The 18988-nt window shown below is 43.1% G+C and overlaps 1 protein-coding gene and 1 long non-coding RNA gene across 3 annotated transcripts in view; one reads left to right on the top strand and one right to left on the bottom strand.

The window, feature by feature from the left end:
• The window catches only part of LOC147016015 (protein unc-13 homolog B-like), a 1009527-nt gene that overhangs the window by 31866 nt on the left and 958673 nt on the right, over positions 1-18988 (bottom strand). For both annotated transcript variants that reach the window (XM_085848698.1, XM_085848699.1), the window contains 3 exons: positions 18571-18717; positions 17315-17438; positions 5714-5770 (listed from right to left, as the gene is read on the bottom strand). In XM_085848698.1, the coding sequence (XP_085704824.1) occupies positions 5714-5770; positions 17315-17438; positions 18571-18717 (328 nt within the window). The remainder of the gene's footprint in view (positions 1-5713; positions 5771-17314; positions 17439-18570; positions 18718-18988) is intronic.
• Positions 1-18988, top strand: part of LOC147016019 (uncharacterized) — a 114415-nt gene that overhangs the window by 43733 nt on the left and 51694 nt on the right. The gene's annotated exons all lie outside the window — the stretch shown is intronic.

Genomic DNA, 18988 nt, shown 5'->3' with positions numbered 1-18988 from the left:
AGGTGGCCAGGTGGCAAAAATAGTGGCCATTCTGAAGCCCAGAAAAGATCCTGCCAACTTCAAGAGCTACCGGCCCATCTCCCTGCACTGTCACATGTACAAATTATTTGAGAGACTCATTCTAAACCGCATAGCCCCCTTTGTGGATGAGCATCTCATCTCAGAGCAAGCAGGTTTCAGACCCGGAAAGTCCTGCACAAGCCAGTTTCTGACTATCACCCAATTCATTGAGGATGGTTATGAAAAGGGCTGACAACTGGTGCTGCCTTTGTTGACCTGACTGTGGCACACGACACAGTCAATCACAGGGTTCTCACGCGTAAGTTATTCCAGATAACAAAACATGCAAGAATGACAGATCTGATTCAAAACATCCTGGCTAGTAGATGTTTCTTTATGGACCTTAGTGGTAACCGCAGCAGATGGGGTAGAAAGAAGAATGGACTATCTCAAGGCAGCAGTCTTGCTCCCCTACTATTTAATATCTACACAAATGATCAACGCATACACCCAAGCACTAGGAGTTTCCTGTATACTGATGATCTCTGCATAACAACCCAGGATCAATCCTTTGTAGTGGGGGATCTTAGTGCATAAAACCAACCCGTGTGCACATCCGGATAAAAGTGTGAATTTTGGCACACAAGTAGTTTGGACCTTGACAATCAAAAAAATTGATGGAAGCACTTTGACACACCCTTTTTATGGCCGCCATCTTGGATTTCAAGATGGCCGCTATTGAAAACCTATTTTATTCTATATCTCTGAAACTAAACCAGCTAGAGAGTTCATTTCAGTGACTACACCCACATTTATGGGGTCTAGGAATCATATGGACTAACTCTGAAAGGGCTCAGGTGGCAGCCATCTTGAAATCCAAGATGGCGGCCATAAAAAGGGTGTGTCAAAGTGCTTCCATTCCAAAGTGCTTAAGTCGAAAATTCAAAATGGCCACCATTCGCGACTAACTTTTAATGATATCTTGATAACCAAACAAGCAAGGAAGATAAAATTGGTGTCTACACCCATATTTGTTGGGTCCAGGAATGTGATGAAGTCAATTTTAAATTGCTCAGGTGGCAGCCATATTGAATTTCTAAAATGGCTGCCATTAGCAACATAATTCAATGAAACCCCAATACCTGAACAAGCTAGGAAAATCAATCTAGTATCATTATGCATATTTGTTCCATCAACGAATCAAAACAAATTTTAAAAGCTGTTTAATTGTTATACAGTTTTATATGGGAAATCAAGATGGCAGCTCCATGTGCCATAATTTTAATGATAAGTCAAAGATACAAGCTAGTAAGGTCAATGAATGAAAAAATGCCTGGCATGATAACATTTCACTGACTACAATATCAAAGACAACTGACATTCCCAACTTAAAACATATATGTCTGCAAAAGGTAATGATGTACCTTACATCAATCTGCTTTAACACCGGGTTTTTAGATTCAGGATCAATGGAGCACATTCAAGTATGACAACTATTCGAATCATTGATCGGCTATCATTTGCACAACATTTAGAATAGTCGGGCAGCTATATTGACCGACTCTGGTCGGCTGAATCATAATTGACAAAGAGATGCAGTTCCAACAAATGTCAACTACCATTAGATGGTATCATTATTGATGCAACCACCTTGGCATCGGCAGAGGAGTGTACATCGCAGACTTGCTCTTGAACATTTGCAGTTGCCCCTGCAAACTTTAGTGCACCCACAATAAAAAAAAAGCAGTGCACATGCTTTACTTGCATCTGGTGGTACAGTCCAGAGTGGAGCATACACGTTGCTCTTTTCATCCTTCACCCACTCCTAGTCTGAGTCATCAGGTAAGTCCTGCTGTGGTTCGAGACACTGATTCCAGATGTGAGACGCTTGGTAAGGCCCAAGTCACATTTGCTCTACGGCGAGGATACGGCGACCATACGCCCTCTGAATTGACAGAAACGTGCAGCGGCTGTAGAGTTTCTGCGGTGGCCTCAGGGTGGCCCTACGCCGTTTGGCTATCTTTTACAGGCCGTAGGGGTCGCTGTGGAATTATAACGTGGAGTTATAACTTTTTCCATTTCTACGTTCGCCGTAGCAATTCGACAAGCCGAAAAAAAACTGGTAAAAAAATAAAATAACAATGAACCCACTCGTTACCGTACGTCTGGCCGCACGTTCGCCTTAGGGCCCCCCTGCGGTTGCCTTGCAGGCACCTTGAGGCTACCTTGCGTCTGCCTTGAAAATTTTATGGCTGCCGCAGGGCCCCCTTAAGGTCACCGTGCGACATCAAATCAAAGATCGTACGGCAACCCCACGTTTTCGATCTCCACGATTTCTAAATACGCCGTGCGGCTCCCCGAAAAATAAAAACATATGTGACTGCTACATTGTGTGACCGTGGAAATACTGCGGCCGCCGTATAATTGCTAGTGGCCGTAGATTTTGGAGATCCCACAGCTGCCGTGGCAAATGTGACTTAGGCCTAAAGGGCACGGAAAGCATGCTGCAGTAGTGCCTGTTGGGTAGGTGGGATGGTATCAAGTGTTCGAGTTCCTTGGGAAAAAAGCTCCCGACGAGCAACATTGACACGAGAAGCATTTGATGTCTTGGCATATATCGTTATAGTGAACCTTTCCAAGAGCTCCATGTGGATACTATCAATGCTTAGCTCCTCTGGATGAGCCATCAGCACAGTTAGGGTATCTATGATCTGCGGGAAGGCCTCCCATGTTGCCCATGCAGGTCGCTTTCCAATACCGAAGAAGGGTGAGGTGGTATCACACCCTGTATAGGCATGGAACAGAGGCAAAGTGTGGCATTTCTGTGGTCCTAGATTTTGAGCGACTGTGTGCACTGGAATAAATTGACGATTCTTTCTGGTACCAAAGTCTATCCAAAGTTCCTGGAGTCCAAGTCTTTCAAATATGCTAATGGCGATAACAACCACATCACTGTCAACAATATGAACCATCACCATGGAATGCCCTTCACGTGATGCATCATTAACATGAAGGAACATTCTTCCATCTGCTTCGTGGTGGTTGAAAGGTGAAATATTCTGTAGGTCACTCTGTAATCTGTCAGCAGTGTCACTCACCAACATTCTGTCATCCTTTGTGGCATATAAATGTATCCCAGGGATAGTTGCAGATGCATGTGTGACTTTGTCGCTTAGATATTGAAACAGGCGAACTTTGTTTTCACTGTTTGGTAGGAAATGCTTCTAACTGGATGGAACTGGAGTTGTACCTTTTACAACAGTGTGGGCAACCTTTGATCCAGATCCTCGCTTTTCTTGGGTTTGCAGCTTGAGACTATTTTCTGGATATGTGTCGCAAACGAAGTCCAATCTCCTCACATTGCCTTGTGCTGAAGATGAGAGGTTGGGTATGAAGTGGCAGGTGACATAATCATCAAATGTCTTTGCCTTGGTTAGTTGCACCATGTGAACCACTGCTGCACCATCTAGAACTTTAGCTGTCACATCAGGACCCGCAGAAACCTTTGGAATCTTCAGACATTCCAGAATATCAGATTTCTTGCCAGCTTGAAGCTTCCCTTGATCTGATAGGGCAGGTGGGTCCTTCCTGTTTTCGTACCGAAATAACTCATCAAGGTCACTATCTGGTCTTGACTGCACAGAGAGAAACAGCTGTGTCACAAGTGAAGCATCATGCTTGAGCATAGAAACTTTGCTCTCCTTTTTCTTCGGCTCCTCTGGCTCAGCAAAGGTAGGGACGAAGTTCCTCTTGATTGTGTCTGTTAGAGGAATAGAACAATTTACAAGGCAGTCTCTGACATAGCTCTCATGCAGTTCTTTCCCTTTCCCAATGGCAGTGATGAAAGCCTCTGCTAAATCTGCACTCCTGACTTCCCTTGTATCCATGGTCATGAGGTCTGGACCACTTTTGTCCAGGAAAGGGTTACCTTGAGCCCTCATGACTTCAAGCAGTGAAAGAACATCTTTGCTGAAGCAATGTTGAAGACTTCCAGATTCTTCATGATGTCCAATGTCTGGACATTCAGCACTGATTTCTGCTGCTTCTTCAAACTCGGCAATGGCTCTGAGCTTCTCAGAAAGAGCCAAAATGTGCTCCTCCAGGGTGTCAGGAGAATCATAAATGTTGGACACTCCACCATCACCTTTGACAATCTTTGTGGTCTGCTCATTGCTGTGGTCCTTTGGTATCAGAGAGAACTTCCTTGGGCTCTTCTGTACCACAAAATTTCCCTTCATGAGCTCCCTATGAACCTCTGGATGCTTCAATTCAAGTTCAACCATATCCTTGACATGAACAGGGAGCCATCTCGAGTAGTGCACTTTGACACTCTCGAGTAGAAATTTGCTCTCTCATGCACAGATTTATCCCATCTCATTACCTCTGCCACCACAAAACAAAACAAAAAACAGACTCGAGTGTGGCATAGAATGCGTTACTCGCCTCAGTCGGAGCATAAACAGAGACCAGTGAAATGACACCCAAGGAGTGATGAATCCTTAGTCTCATAATCCACTCATTGACCGGTTTTACCTCAATTATCATTGGAGTCAGCTTATTGGACATAGGTACAGCAACTCTTGGGCACGGTACCCATCAGAGCGACCAGATCAACAGTAAGTGCAACCACCTGCCAAGATCTCGCCACTATCCGGTCTCCAAACCTCAGAGAGTGCTGCAATACCGATGTTCAAATGCTTGAGCTTAGATGATTACAGAGAGGTTATCATCCTCTCTTAGGGATAGGACATTTCAGGCACCCACCCAAAGGGACCGCCTCAGGTTAACCCAAGGAGACCGCCGTCTGGTGGACGACACCTCAGCACCACTCCGACACACTCTCCTGCAATCTGACCCTGGAATGTTACCCCGTGGTTTTCCTCCTTTCATCAAAGATCGGGGGTCCCGAAGGCTTTGCCCCAATCCCGTCATCCGGTAAGTTGCCCTGCGGAGGGCAGCTGCACCTTAGGTACTCCCGTGGAATGGGTTTTCAGATTTCTTTGTGCTTTTCATACGTTTTGTGTAATGAAGTGTATTATGGTGGCCGGAGTGTAAATCCTGCCACCAACCTCCGAATAAAAAGTAACCCAACTGCAGGAGAACATCCACAGCCACAGTTGGGCACTAGATATGGATGGCCTTTGGTTCACAAGGAGCTTCTCTGCCCTTTGACAGGTTTTGTTTTTAATCCTGCTGGGTGTCCATAACATGTACCCTCCAAACCAGGAAACCTAGTAGTGGAGACGTTTTAGTCGCCGACAACCCGACCATGTACAGGTAAGTACAGGTTTACATGATACCTGTAGAAAGTCACAGATCTGTAGCAAGCCATTTCAGATCATCCCTAATCCAAAACCATGATCGTTTCTCCTACATTTCTCCCAAAACAATGACGCATCCAAATCTCTCCTTAGTTTCCAGTTTTTCCTCCTTGGCGTTTCCTTCTCCATGCACACGTATATTGCATCCTGTTTTTGTCTGTCACCTCCTTATCAGTTCAGTGTGCTAGCTCTTTCACTAGCATTGACTATTTATACAAAAACAAACAAACAAGAAGACCTTTGAAATATATACAGTATCATGGATCACCTCCCCTTAAAAACCCTCTTTCCCCTTCCATTTCTGTCTATCGGCTCCAGATTTGCAGATGTTAAATAACAAACAATTTGGGTAAATATATGAGTATCACAATTTGTGAGTCATAAGAGAATACCTTCAACTTGGAGAACTGTCCCAGGTCTTTCGCAGCATTAAATATCATTTGGGCACCCTGTTGGAGATAAATAGAAGGCAAAGTAAAGAGCATTAGTGAATCGAATCGAGGATGAAAATGGACGTAATCAATAGACATATTCATGGTCCAATAATAATAATAATATGTAATTAATAGACGTACTCTTTGTCCAATTCACCTTCAAACAGTGCGTAATTAACAGACATACTTATGTGGGTCAACTGAGACTTCCCCTCCATGAGGATTCACTGTCGACCTATTTTTTTTGTATGTATGTATAAATACAGTACATAAATACAGTTTTATACAAAATACAGTACAGGGAATCCCCATATTACAAAGTGATTCCGTTCTGAACAGTTGTTCATACAGTAAGTAAATTGATCGGCCGTTGACTCGGTGTTATAAATGGTGATATCAGTGCACAAGTGGAGGCTTACACTCACTCGGTGATTTAACAAGTTCAATGGGAGACCAACTATTACCTTGTTACCTACACTCGCATCGTTCAAAATAACAAGTGAAATCCTTCAATACAACGCGTGTGGTGAAGCAAATGAGTACACTAATGTTATTGAAAGAACCACTTATCACTTTGCCACCAATATCTGCCATAATTGTAAGTAAATTTCAACTACTAATGCATGACAAAACACTTGTTTATGGCTAATATTAAAGAGAATGATGGCATAAGAAGAACTTAGCTTTCAGTGTTCGGCGCAAAATGCCATGGTGGGCGGAAATGACGTCTTTCATTCGTTCGTACATGAGAGAGGAGCGTTTCTTGGTTTTTTCCGTCAAGCAATAAATTCAATGGTTTTCACATATATAACACATTAGTTTCACAAATTTCCATTGAAATACTCAGGTATTTCCATCAATTGTCGCCATTTCCATCTAGGTTACGCACTGCCATCTACCAGACGGCTGTCATTGGCTCACTTGAGGCACGTAGGGGAGGGGGGGACACCGGGGACATTTCAAACTCGGTGCAATTGTATATAGCGCACGCGCTGTAATTAAAATGCCACGTGTTTGAGTTTTAATATTTAAAGTCCACAAAGCTCAAATTTGTTTTTGAGAAAGATGAGTTTCTCTGCACGGTCAGATGAAAGACAGTTTATTTTGTTATCATATGCTGCACAAGCAGCAACCGGGCATAGTGGCGTGCGCCTGTAATCCGGCTACTCGGAGGCTTGGGTTGGAGGATCGCTTGAGGATGGGAGCTCTGCTCTGAGCTGGGCGGCGCTATGAGAGGGTGTAGGGCAGCCCGGAATAAGGGCGAAACCCAATCCTTATCCCTGTGTCGTAAGTGGTGACCAAGGTTGCGTCAGGAAGGGCATCCGGCGTAAAATCTATGCCAAATCAGCATGCGGATCATAACGGATGATCCGCTGTGGCGACCCCTAACGGAAGCAGCCGAAAGAAGAAGAAGAAGAAGAAGAAGAAGAAGAAGAAGAAGAAGAAGAAGAAGAAGAAGAAGAAGAAGAAGAAGAAGAAGAAGAAGAAGAAGATGCTGCACAAGCAGCACCGAACAATCCAGAAAACTCAAGCATCCCAGAATACTGTCAGTCTGCCTTTGAAATGTGAAAATATAAGTTTCAGCAATGCATTGATGCACTCGGTATGCCGAGAATGTATGACGTCATGACGTACTGGTCAGGAAGGACGTACAGTAGATTTTAACTTTAACCTCAGCAGCGAACGAGCGACAGCATTTCCCTTTGTTCTCGCAGCTATTTCTCAAGCAATTGGTTATTTTATAAACTGAAACGCAAAAGAAACTTACCACTTGTTTGAAATGTAATAAAATTGTAACAATTCAAAATAAAACAAACCAACAATTGCTAATTGAAACATTGGCATTTTATTGATGACATGTCAAGTTTTTGACCAAGATACTCATAAGTATCTTGACCATCTCATAAGTTTGTTCTGCAGTACAGAACAGCACAGGGTGCAATGTCAGTCCCCTTTCAATAGCGTGTGTGGCCACCATTGTTTTGGATACAGGCAGTGCATCGTCAGCGCATACTGCCTACCAGTCTTTGGATGGATTGCTGCTGGATTCTGTCCCACTGAGTCCTCAATGTCTGAAGCCATCTGACTTAGGACCATCTGCCTGTCCTGCCTTGCAGTGGTGACTCTTGGCCTCCCTGATCAAGGTCTGTCATCTGCAGAGTTGTGGAGGGTGTCTCTGTCCACCAGGGCCGATATCGTCTGGTGTGAACAGCCAAGGCGACGTGCCACCTCACAGCAGCTCAATCCGCCTTGCAGTATGCCCAAGGCACACTGCCGTTGATCCCTTGACAATCGTGGCATGTTGATTGAAAAGCCCATTTTGCACTGGCCTTTTTAAAGCTAATATCAAGACATCACATGCAGCTCATTAAAATCATCCCGTACCCCTTGGCTAATCACTGACAGTCAAAATGGCTGTCAAACAGCTGTGCTATGAAGTGACCAGTGAAGGTTCAAGTGACCATCCGTGACCGTTTTGTCTGACAGTGAGGACACTATTGTCCACAAATAAGTTCACACATTTACTACACGCAGTGTTATTGTTGATATTTGAAGGTTTAAAAGGTGGTAAGTTTCTTTTACGTTTCAGTACATGAAATTGGTATGCTTTAGGTCAGGTATGGGAGCATGTGCCAGAACAGCGCGTCGCTGCGTCCACTTTCCGCCGGTACTCCAGGGGCCTCCGTCTGGCCATCCCCCAGGCAGATGCCAGGCCCATCCCCATCTCCTTGAGATGAAGGTCAACCTGCTGCAACCACGAGGCATGTGGTCGGCCCACTGGCCTCCTCCACTCATGAGACTCCCTCGCTGAGAGAATCTGGTGAGCAGGATCAGCGTTAGGAAAACGAGCCACATGTCCATACAGCCGCAATTGATGCTCACGGACTGTGCAGGTAACAAATCTCATCCGAGTCTCTCTCAGCAACCGCTCGTTGGACACAAAATCCGACCAGCGATAGCCAAGAATTCTCCGAAGAGACCTGGTACCAAAGGAATTAAGTCTCCTTCTCAGATCCTTGGTCAGAGTCCAAGTCTCGCATCCATAGAGCAAGACTGGAAGTACCAAGGACCTGAAGACTCGGACTTTCGTCCTCCCGCACAGGTACCGGCAGCGCCACACCCCATGATCCAGTGAATCCATGACTCCCCAGGCCCGACCCAGACGTCTATTGACCTCTGACTCGCAGCCAGCAGAGACATGAATATCACTGCCAAGGTAAGTGAATCTCTCCACGACCTCAACATCCTCACCACAAACAGACACAGACAGGACAGCAGCATCCAAGATGTCACCGAAAGCCTGGATCTTAGTTTTGACCCAAGAAACCCGTAATCTCAGCGGCTCCGACTCCTCATTCAGCACCTCGAGGGCCCCCAAAAGGATGTCTAAAGTCTCCGCAAGGATGACTGCATAATCAGGAAAATCAAGGTCCGAGATCTTGACATTCCCAAACGATGTACTGCAGCTTGATCTCTCCGACATCCTCCCTAAAATCCAGTCCATACAAGTGCTGAAAAGTGTGGGGGCCAGTACACACCCCTGACGAACTCCAGTAACAACTGGAAATAAGTCAGAGATGGTACTACCACACTTCACAGCACTCTCAGTACCAGAGTAGAGTTCAGACATCAGATCGATCAGTTTTGGTGGCACCCCACGAAGACCAAGAATCCTTGAGAGGACATCCCGATTCACTGAATCGAATGCTTTACAGAGATCAACATAGGCTGCAAGCAGCCCCTGCCGAAACTCTCGTCTGCGTTCGGTGAGGACACGAAGAGCAAGGATACGGTCAATCGTTGACCTCTTTGGTGTAAAGCCTGACTGCTCTGGACGCTGGTGCTCAAGCAGATGGTGGCGAACCCTATCAAGAATTATCCGAGCAAAGACCTTGCCCGGCACTGAGAGCAGCGTGTCACCCCTCGGTAGTTGTTGCAGTCTTGGCGATCACCCTTCCCTTTCGAGAGAGGGACAACAAGGCCCCTCTTCCAGTCAGTTGGGATGATGCCTGTGTTCCAGGCAGAGCACAAAACTGCATGCAACGACACGAGTGCAGCACTTCCACCAGCCTTGAGAAGTTCAGCATGGATGTCACAGATCCCTGGAGCTTTGCCCCGTTTCAACTGGTTCACTGCAGCCCGTGTTTCCACAAGCGAAGGTGGACCACAGTTGATTCGAGGGTCAGCAACATGGATTGTAACACCCTTGACGTCCAACTCGACAGCTGGGGGATCAGCCTGGTACAACCGCTCAAAGTAACCGGCCCAGCGGGCCTTCACTTCAGACTCCTCTGTCAAGAGCCTACCACTCTCTGCTCGAACTGCAGTGCTCCGAGGGATGGGCTTGGATGAACGCAATGCGCGAATTCCCCTGTAAGCGGGACGAGAATCACCTGTCCACAGGTGATGCTCTACCCCCTCACAGATTCCTCGCACATAGGCCTCCTTGTCCACCCTCAGTGCACGTACAGTTTTACGCCTCAGCTCCCTGAACAGCTCAGCTCTGCCATTCAGCCTGGCCCTGCGACTCTGGTCAATGGTATCCAGTGTCCCTTGAGAGACAAAATTCTTCTTTGCCCTGCGGTGAGCTCCAAGACATCCACCGGCAACATCAAGGACGGTGGTCATGAAGGCACTCTACAACTCTTCAGGACCCCCCAAAGCACCCAGACCCCCCAAGTGTCCACTCAGCCTGTTCGCAAACTCCTCAGCTACTCTCTCATCCCTGAGCTTGCCAACATCCAGCCTAGGCTGGGATGGTACCATTTTCCAGGATTTAAGGTGCAGCTTTAGAGTTGCTACAACAAGCCTGTGGTCAGTATTGAGGAACTGAGCACTCCGGTAGACCCTGCAGTTCTGGATCATCCTCCAACGACCGTCAATGAGGACATGGTCAATCTCCTTTGCCACACCGCCAGCGTTGGAATACCAAGTCCAGCGATGAGCTTGTGGGCGCTGAAATCATGAACCAGCCACCCTAAGTCCATGACTTCTTGCAAAGTCAAGGAACTTAGTGCTATTCTGGTTCATAGTTCCTGACCCATGGGGACCAACACACACCTCATAACCATCCCTATCAGTTCCAGTCGATGCATTGAAATCCCCCAAGACTAGAAGTGTATCTCGTCTGGGGCACTGATCAACCACAGACTCGAGCGTGGCGTAGAATGCATCCTTCACGGTGAGATCACTCGCCTCAGTCGGAGCATAAACAGAGACCAGGGAAATGACACCTAAGGAGTGACGAATCCTTAATCTCATAATATGCTCGTTGACCGGTGTTACCTCAATTATCATTGGGGTCAGCTTATTGGACACAGCTACAGCAACTCCTTGGGTATGGTAACCATCAGAGCGACCAGACCAATAGTAGGTGTAACCACCCACCATTATCTCGCCGCAATCCGGTCTCCGAACCTCAGAGAGAGCTGCAATCCCGATGTCCAATCCCGGTATGCTTTAGAAAGGTTATATTGGTTCTCTTTGTGAGTTTCAAAGCAAAACATATTTGATAAAACCACGTTTTCCAAATTACCGAGCAATCTTTTTCTATGAGTCACATGAAAATTTGGCAACGATTTATAAAAAGTAATGTTTATGCACACCTCCTTGAAACATCTATAATGCAACATTGTTTTTTATCTATAATAATAAATGTCTGTGTGTGCGTGTGTGTGTGTGTGTGTTTGTGTGTATGTGTGTGTGTGTGTGTGTGTGTGTGTGTGTGTGTGTGTGTGTGCGTGTGCGTGCGTGTGTCCATCCTCCATAACTCCAAAACCATGAAACCAAGCAGCCCAAAACTTTGGATGCATACTAAGGGCATTCCAATGGAGTGCATGAATGAAAACTGGGTGCAGTATCTGGGTAGATTTAAACACCCTCTTGAAGATAATTAAAAGGGTGCACATCATAAAAAAAGAGAAAAAAAAGCTTTACCAAGATGGCGTTACACCATCTTGGTCAGCCTGCTATCATTTCACAGGGGTCTTAAGCCACCATTTTGTTTTGGCCTGCTCAAAAATGCCTCGACTTGGAACAGGCTGGAATGGTTTCTGTGCGATAAAGCACTCAAAATTTATTTTTCTAATTTCCTCACTCATATCGTCGAATGCCTGATCTTTATACCTACAGATCGTTGTGTCCATCACTTTTGTAGGTGCTATAGTTTCCAAATTAGGAGCTTGGTGTGATTTTATATATTATATGATGCAATTCTCCTCAATGGACTCACAGATTAATTAAAGTATAAAATCAAAATCTGTACTCTTTGGATTTGAGAATCGGAGCTTGTGGCGTGATGACTGTGGCTGGGTTATCCATGGGGAAATCCCTGGAGTGAGAAAGGCAAAATGAATTAAATTAATGATCAAATTTAAGGAATGATTAACTTAACGGGAGAATTAGAATGGGTAAAGAAACGGGACAAGTGAGCTACGAGTTCAAGAGAGAATTGGAAAATGTTTTCAGTGGATAAAAAGCAATGCTTGCTGAAAAACAGAAGAAAGCATTGCAGAAGACTCTCTTTAGCTTCTTCCAGAAGGTTGAAAGGCCTTGAGCTAATGAACCGACAGCATCAACATCCTCAATAACATCAACACCATCAACTCCATCACAAAGAAGAAGCCAGCATGTCCTATTGTGGAGTTTTCAGGCATAGAGGAAGGGGCAGACAATCTACAACCTCTGTCTGACTAATTATCAACACCATGCATCCCCATACCACAGCAGGAATAGCGATAAGTATGCCCACTTGCACTAAGGAAGGCAAAAATAGCATTCCTTTCCTATAGTAATTATCTGCAGACTACTGTAGTTGTACCTGTTACCAACTATAGTATATGAGAGTGCAACTGTCATATGCTGTAGTTCTAACTGTACCATTTTTTTCCTGGCTGTACATAAGCTGTCCAGCCTGGGTTTGAATCTAGACCCAGCTGTACTCTGTCATCCTGGTGTTTCACAGACGGGGTGATTAATCAATGTCAGTGCCGTCCCTCAGATGGATGTTAAACTGCACGTCACATCTGCCGGAAATAGTTAGTTGGCATTAAAGATCCCTTCACAGTGTCCTTTGCACAGAGTAGGGGAGGTATCCCTGGCATCTTGGCCAAATTCCAAATTCCTGCTCTCACCTCCAGGGGCACTGCATCAGCAGCACTGCTACACCCTCATTCAATGATGCTACTCACAGCCTTGTGCTGCACAGGAAAAAAGAAGACAACCAGAACCCCATGGATAGTATTTTATTACAATAATATTTTAATTAATTTACTCTGAAAAATTTCCACTCAATGTTTTTTTTTTATCAGGAAGGCATCTCCACTTTAATACATGAAGTCAATCGGATTTTGAAGTTCAATTTACATTATTTTGATTTGAACAATGTTTTCCAGGAACACAACTTTAATATAAATAGGGAAGTGCCTGTAAATAGATACATGCTTGTGTACATATAGGTACTGTATATGCATGTGTTCAGGCTAAAGGGGACTTTTCCCTAAAGGACTAAAGGGGACTTAAAGGGGACTAAAGGGGAACATTGGTCTGGACTTTTCCTTTCTCTTTATTTATTTTAATTTCTATTATATTTATTTAAATCTCTTAATTCCTTTAAAAACACGAGTCTGGTCTTTAAAAAAAAAAATTGTTTATTTTTATTTATTTTAATCTTATAATTTCTTTTAATTTGGCATCTGTTTATGTATTCACATAAAGGTTGATGATGCATCTATAGATGTCCAGGAAGCTTTTATGCAGTCACACTGAGTTATTTATTTTTTATGGCCTAATCTGACTTTTAACCGATTTTTGTTGCTTAGTAAACCTTGATTATGTGGCCGGCTCTCTTATGTGGCCAAAATACTCTTAATTCAGGTTTGCAAAGTACATTTTGGAATGCCCAATGACCTTGATAATGCCTGTTTTGTGTGACTACTCAACAATACTGTTTGCAGTGACCGACATTTTGTAACGTTTGTTTTATGCATTTTTCCCAGGTCTGACATAAGGTTTCAAAGAGGGCAGTTATTTTAAATGGGTTAAATGTCAAAATCTGTCACAGGGAGGGGAATAAAGGGCTGAAAGAACAAATTTTGCACCCTGTTATTTATTCTTTTTATTTCCTGATGGGGAGTGAAACTTATGGGAGACATTTGCAATTTTTTGCGAATGTCTGCGATTCCAGTTTTAAATCCGTTTTCTGAACGAAAGATGTTCAAATTCTAGTAGACAAGAGCTAAAGAAGATAAGGGAGTTAATTTATGGTGGTAATAACTGCAGTGATCCCAAATGGTCTTCAATTTCAAAGTTTAAAATGCTTTCGGGCCAACTGAGAGTGTTCTAGCTGTGCTGATGCTGCAAACACTGGGATCGGCTCACCATGGTCTGAATGAGGAGCCCTACTGGCAACCTGTAGATCCTGGAAACAAAATGAGCACTGCTGTGAGGCCAGCAGGGCACAGAAAAACCCTCGGCTCAATTATATTGCAATGGCCACTATTGCAGGCTAATTGGCATTCCTCGATAATAATCATGGTGCATTTTCTTTGCCGCTGCTATGATTTAACACAACCGAAATTACAAATTATCTGGACAGCCTATGCACTGCTGGAATTGAGTGTTAAGTAGAGGTTCTATGGAAACAAGGGATGAAATAAACATCGAGTCTTCCCTCGAGAATAGTTTTACCTGTGTGATGGTGTCTTTACAATTCAGAAAGTTTTTTATTATTATTTAATCTCTACATCTTTGAGGCTATATGTTAAATCAAGATGAGTATCAGGCAGCAAGTACTTAAAATAACAGGAGCTGGTGTTAAACATACTTAAACATACAGCAAGTACTTAAAATAACATGAGCTGGTAACAGGAGAATCATTATGGAGGGATACTAATAGCTGTTCACCATCACCTCTTATCATCCCCCATCCAAATCCTCGATCTTTTCTACCCCCGTTAATCCACCCCAAACCCACCTCCTTCAAATTCCCTGCTTTCCTTCCTGAAAGTTCCTGTAATGTCCATCTTGTATACCCAGTGTTCCCTGCCCCATCCCTCTCCCTTTCACAGATCTCCTAATGTCTCTGTTCCCCACTGCTTTGTCCTTCCCACTCCTGCCCCTCTTGCCTCTTGTCTTGCACAGTCCCCCTTGCTGTGCTTTGTGTGTTAGCTCTCATACGAGCCTCGACAAGGTATACAAAAAAAAAAACCCAGTAAGTTTATTGAGGGTAAAAGAGCTTGTTCTCCCTGTGATGCTCATCTATTTATTAAGGTTGACTCTTACTCCCTTTCCTTGTTACTACAGGTCGGTTGTTCTCAATGACTGCAGGTCTCCAGCCCACCCACCAACCTTCTTTTGTACTTGGGTACTCATTTGTTATCGTGAAACTATGTTAATTCCATCTGTTGAAAGAGTATGGATACAGTACAGTGCCGATAGAAAGTCTACATCCCCCTTTAAAATTTATCACCTTTTGTTGCCTTTATAGGCTGGAATGAAATTGCATTAAATCAGACTTTTTCCACCTTTATTTACACATCATAACCCAGAACTTCCAACTGAAAAACAAATTACACAAATTTCAGAAAATTAATTAAACAAGCTCGAATGAGCTAAGATCCTCGTCCTCTTAATGATGACGTCATAAAAACGAATATGACATCATTGTGATGTATCAGGATTGTGAGAAATTATCTGTGCTAATGCTCGGCTTGATTCCCACAAACAAAATTCAAACAGCTTGCCTAGTTTCGGAGATAATGGTATAGGCGGTTTCCATTAGCAGCGATATTATGACGTCAACTTTTTTTCTTGGAAGAATTTCCAAAATCGGAGATGGTTACTGCCTGCGCGTGGGCTTTCTGCATATACATGGCAAGTTTCACGAAGATCCGATGAAAACTCTGGGTTGTGAAGCAAAAAATAGGAATGACGTCATAAAATTGATATGACATCATAGTGATGTATCATATGTGCGGTAATTCATCTCTGGTAATGCCCTGTTCGATTCCCGCAAACAGAATTCAAAAAGCTTGCCTAGTTTCGGAGATAATTTTTTAGGCGATTTCTATTAGCGGAGATATTTTGATGTCATAACTTTTTTTCTAGGAGGAATTTTCAAAATCTGAGATGGTTATTGTCTGCACAGGGTATTTTTACATATATATGCCAAGTTTCAGGAAGTTTCAATGAAAACTGTAGGCTGTGAAACAAAAAAGTCCACAAGAACAAGAACGTGAGTAAGACTTAGAGATCCTCCACGAGGATCTAAAAAATACAAAACTAGAATATCTTGGTTGGATGTGTCCACCCCCGGGAGTTAATACTTGGTGGAAGCACCTTTGACAGCAATTACAGCTCTGAGTGTTGGGTATGTCTCTACCAACTTCGCACACTTTGCTTTCGCAATATTTGCCCATTCTTCTGTCAAAAAATGTTCAAGCTCAGTTAAGTTGCGTAGGGAGCGTTGATGGACAGCAATCTTCAAGTTATGCCACAGATTTTCGACTGGATTTAAGTTGGGGCTCTGACTGGACCAGTCAAGGACGTTAATCTTTTTGTTCCTTAGACACTCAAGTGGAGCTTTGGCTGTATGCTTTGTGTTGTTGTCATGCTGAAAGGCAAACTTCTGTCCCAATTTCAGCTTAAATGCACCTCATCATATGCCTAATCTAAATGCTTCACAATGATTCCCATATTCATGCACGTTGAGAATTGCCGTTTTTCATATGTGTAGATTTTAGAGTCCATCATACAATATTTGAAGGTAACGCTTATGGAGGAATACTATCACGGTTATACCCTTGCTCAATAAATTTGTGAGACATCATCTTGGAGTCAGGCATACATCGGTTTCTGTAATGATTGTGGCTTCAAAACTATGGTGTCTTGATATGGATGTGGTTTTCTACATCCATATCAAGTTACCTGTTCCAGTGTAATACAGATTTTTTTTTTTGCAGTTGTACGGTTTTCTATTATAGATGGGACATTGGGTGCCAAGATGGTTTGAAACCAAGAAACACCAGCTCCTTTGTGGAGCGATTGTGCCTGTGTAAGATCATGTGACGTACCATTGTCCAACCACGGGACTCTGCATTAGCAGAGCAAGGCAACACCGGCCGACTTTTGTTTATAGATATTTTTGTTTATGGACATTTTCCAACAATTCCGTGATTTTTTTTCTGGTACGTTGCCTTTGAGTTACATGAGTATGCAAAATTTCAGCTTTATAGCTCACCTACAAAGTATAAATATGCTTTATCAGTGAGTGAGTGAGTGAGTCAGAATACATATATATATGTATGTATGTATGTATGTATGTGTGTGTGTGTGTGTGTGTGTGTGTGTGTGTGTGTGTGTGTGTGTGTGTGTGTGTGTGTGTGTGTGTGTGTATATATATATATGTATATATATATATATATATATATATATATATATATATATATATATATATATATATATATATATATATATATATATATATATATATATATATATATATATGAGTGTGTATTGCAATTTTCTCCTCAGCTTTAGCTGAAGGCCAGATTAACTCACAGTCTGGTCCGTCAGTGATGGAAGGACGATCATCTTTTCCATTGTGTTCATAACAATCCTCCAAAGCTCCTTGAGGACCCTTTTCAGCACAGTTTTCTCACAAACCTTCGCAAACAGCGTCAGACTGGAAAAGAATTGTGCATCTTTCATTTCATTATTTTCAAACTGATAGCTTGAAATTTTTGCAGTCTTGGCAATTTTATTTCGGAACAAATATTCACCTAGAATCACCATCAAGGCTTTGAAAGAATGATACCATTCTTTCCAAAATGTAAATAAGTCATTAACTTACGTGATTTGATGTACGTTCTGTTTGATCAAATTAATAACACTTTGCGGTGAAAAATCAATTCAGCATCATCATATGTAGTTAAAACCATCATGAGGCCTATACTTTTCGGTACAAGTGAGCTGCTTTCAGCACATGGGATTTCCCAAGCTGCTTGGTTGCACTAAACATAAGTGTACGTGCTTAGATCTCCAGATCAATCTATCCAGTTAATGAAAATTATTACTGCATTTAGTGAAGTCGAGGTAAAATCAAGTCCCGAACAAAGATTTCGGGAAAACAAGTCAAACTAATGGACGAGGTCACATTTCATGTGTACCGCTGCAATTAAGTTTTTTAAAACCTGAGACCACATTAGCATCTGTTATCATTAACATGTTGCTAAATGCAAACAGATGGTGAGCATAATCCCCATAGGTGTAAACTAGAACGGAGTCTGTGATGTGCTATTGCAAATCCCCATGCTTCCCACCTAAAGCAAAGCTGAAAGATGGCAAAAAGTTCCATTAGGAATGACCCAATATGAAATTTTAAGTTAAGAAAAAATCTTGTTTTGACCCCAGTGGCACAAAGTCCCCACCTCTTGGGACTTAGGGGTCAAATCAAAAAAATCGTTACATATTTCATACGTCACCATTACTGATTGCATATACAAAGTTTCATGAAAAAATGTTGAAAAATGTGCCTGCAATTGCATTTTTTGGTATTTGACCTGTTCCCAACCGTTGAGGAGATATTGGGATGGATAGACAGACAGACAGACAGACAGACAGATAGACGGAGATGATTACAATACCCCTTCCCTCCATTTTTTGATAACAGTGTGGGGATAATCAGTGATGCTTTTATGAATCTCTGGCAGCTTGTTGGAATATTAAAAGTGACTTATACAAGTTGCCTGATATATTAGGCTAACATCACTCAATCACCACTCAATTCCAATGCATGGGCATGGATACTGACGTACTTTCCATCTAGAAGGTCCATGAGAGGTCGTAGGATGACATCGGCATCTTGGGCCAGCACTCCTGCCGATTGTCCGGTTCCTGTTCCCTTCACCTGACTCAGCAGTTCAGCCATGGCCTTGACACTTTGTTCCACCTGGGACTGGAAGCTGGATGTGGCCACAAAATTACACATGCACAAACATTTGCCCCCATCAGGCACAAAGATGAATGTAAATTGTTTTATCTTTTTCCAAATAACCTTTCTCCACATCCTCTATCACAACTTACAGTATATTTCAATCTTTGTCTGTGGGATACTTAAGGAATGTGGTTATGATTTAATTACTTCAATCACCACCATGGCCCTAACTCCCAACGTTTATGATGGAATACTTTGAAAGTTTACAAGAGCTTTACCTTGCAATACTTTCCCTATCC

This window comes from Eptatretus burgeri, chromosome 12 (genome assembly GCF_056783735.1).
Source record: "Eptatretus burgeri isolate ZD-2024b chromosome 12, Ebu_testis_v1, whole genome shotgun sequence".
In the NCBI taxonomy this organism is placed as follows: domain Eukaryota; kingdom Metazoa; phylum Chordata; class Myxini; order Myxiniformes; family Myxinidae; genus Eptatretus; species Eptatretus burgeri.
The sequence above is the reverse complement of the archived record's forward strand: the minus strand, read 5'-3'. Positions and strand labels throughout refer to the sequence as shown.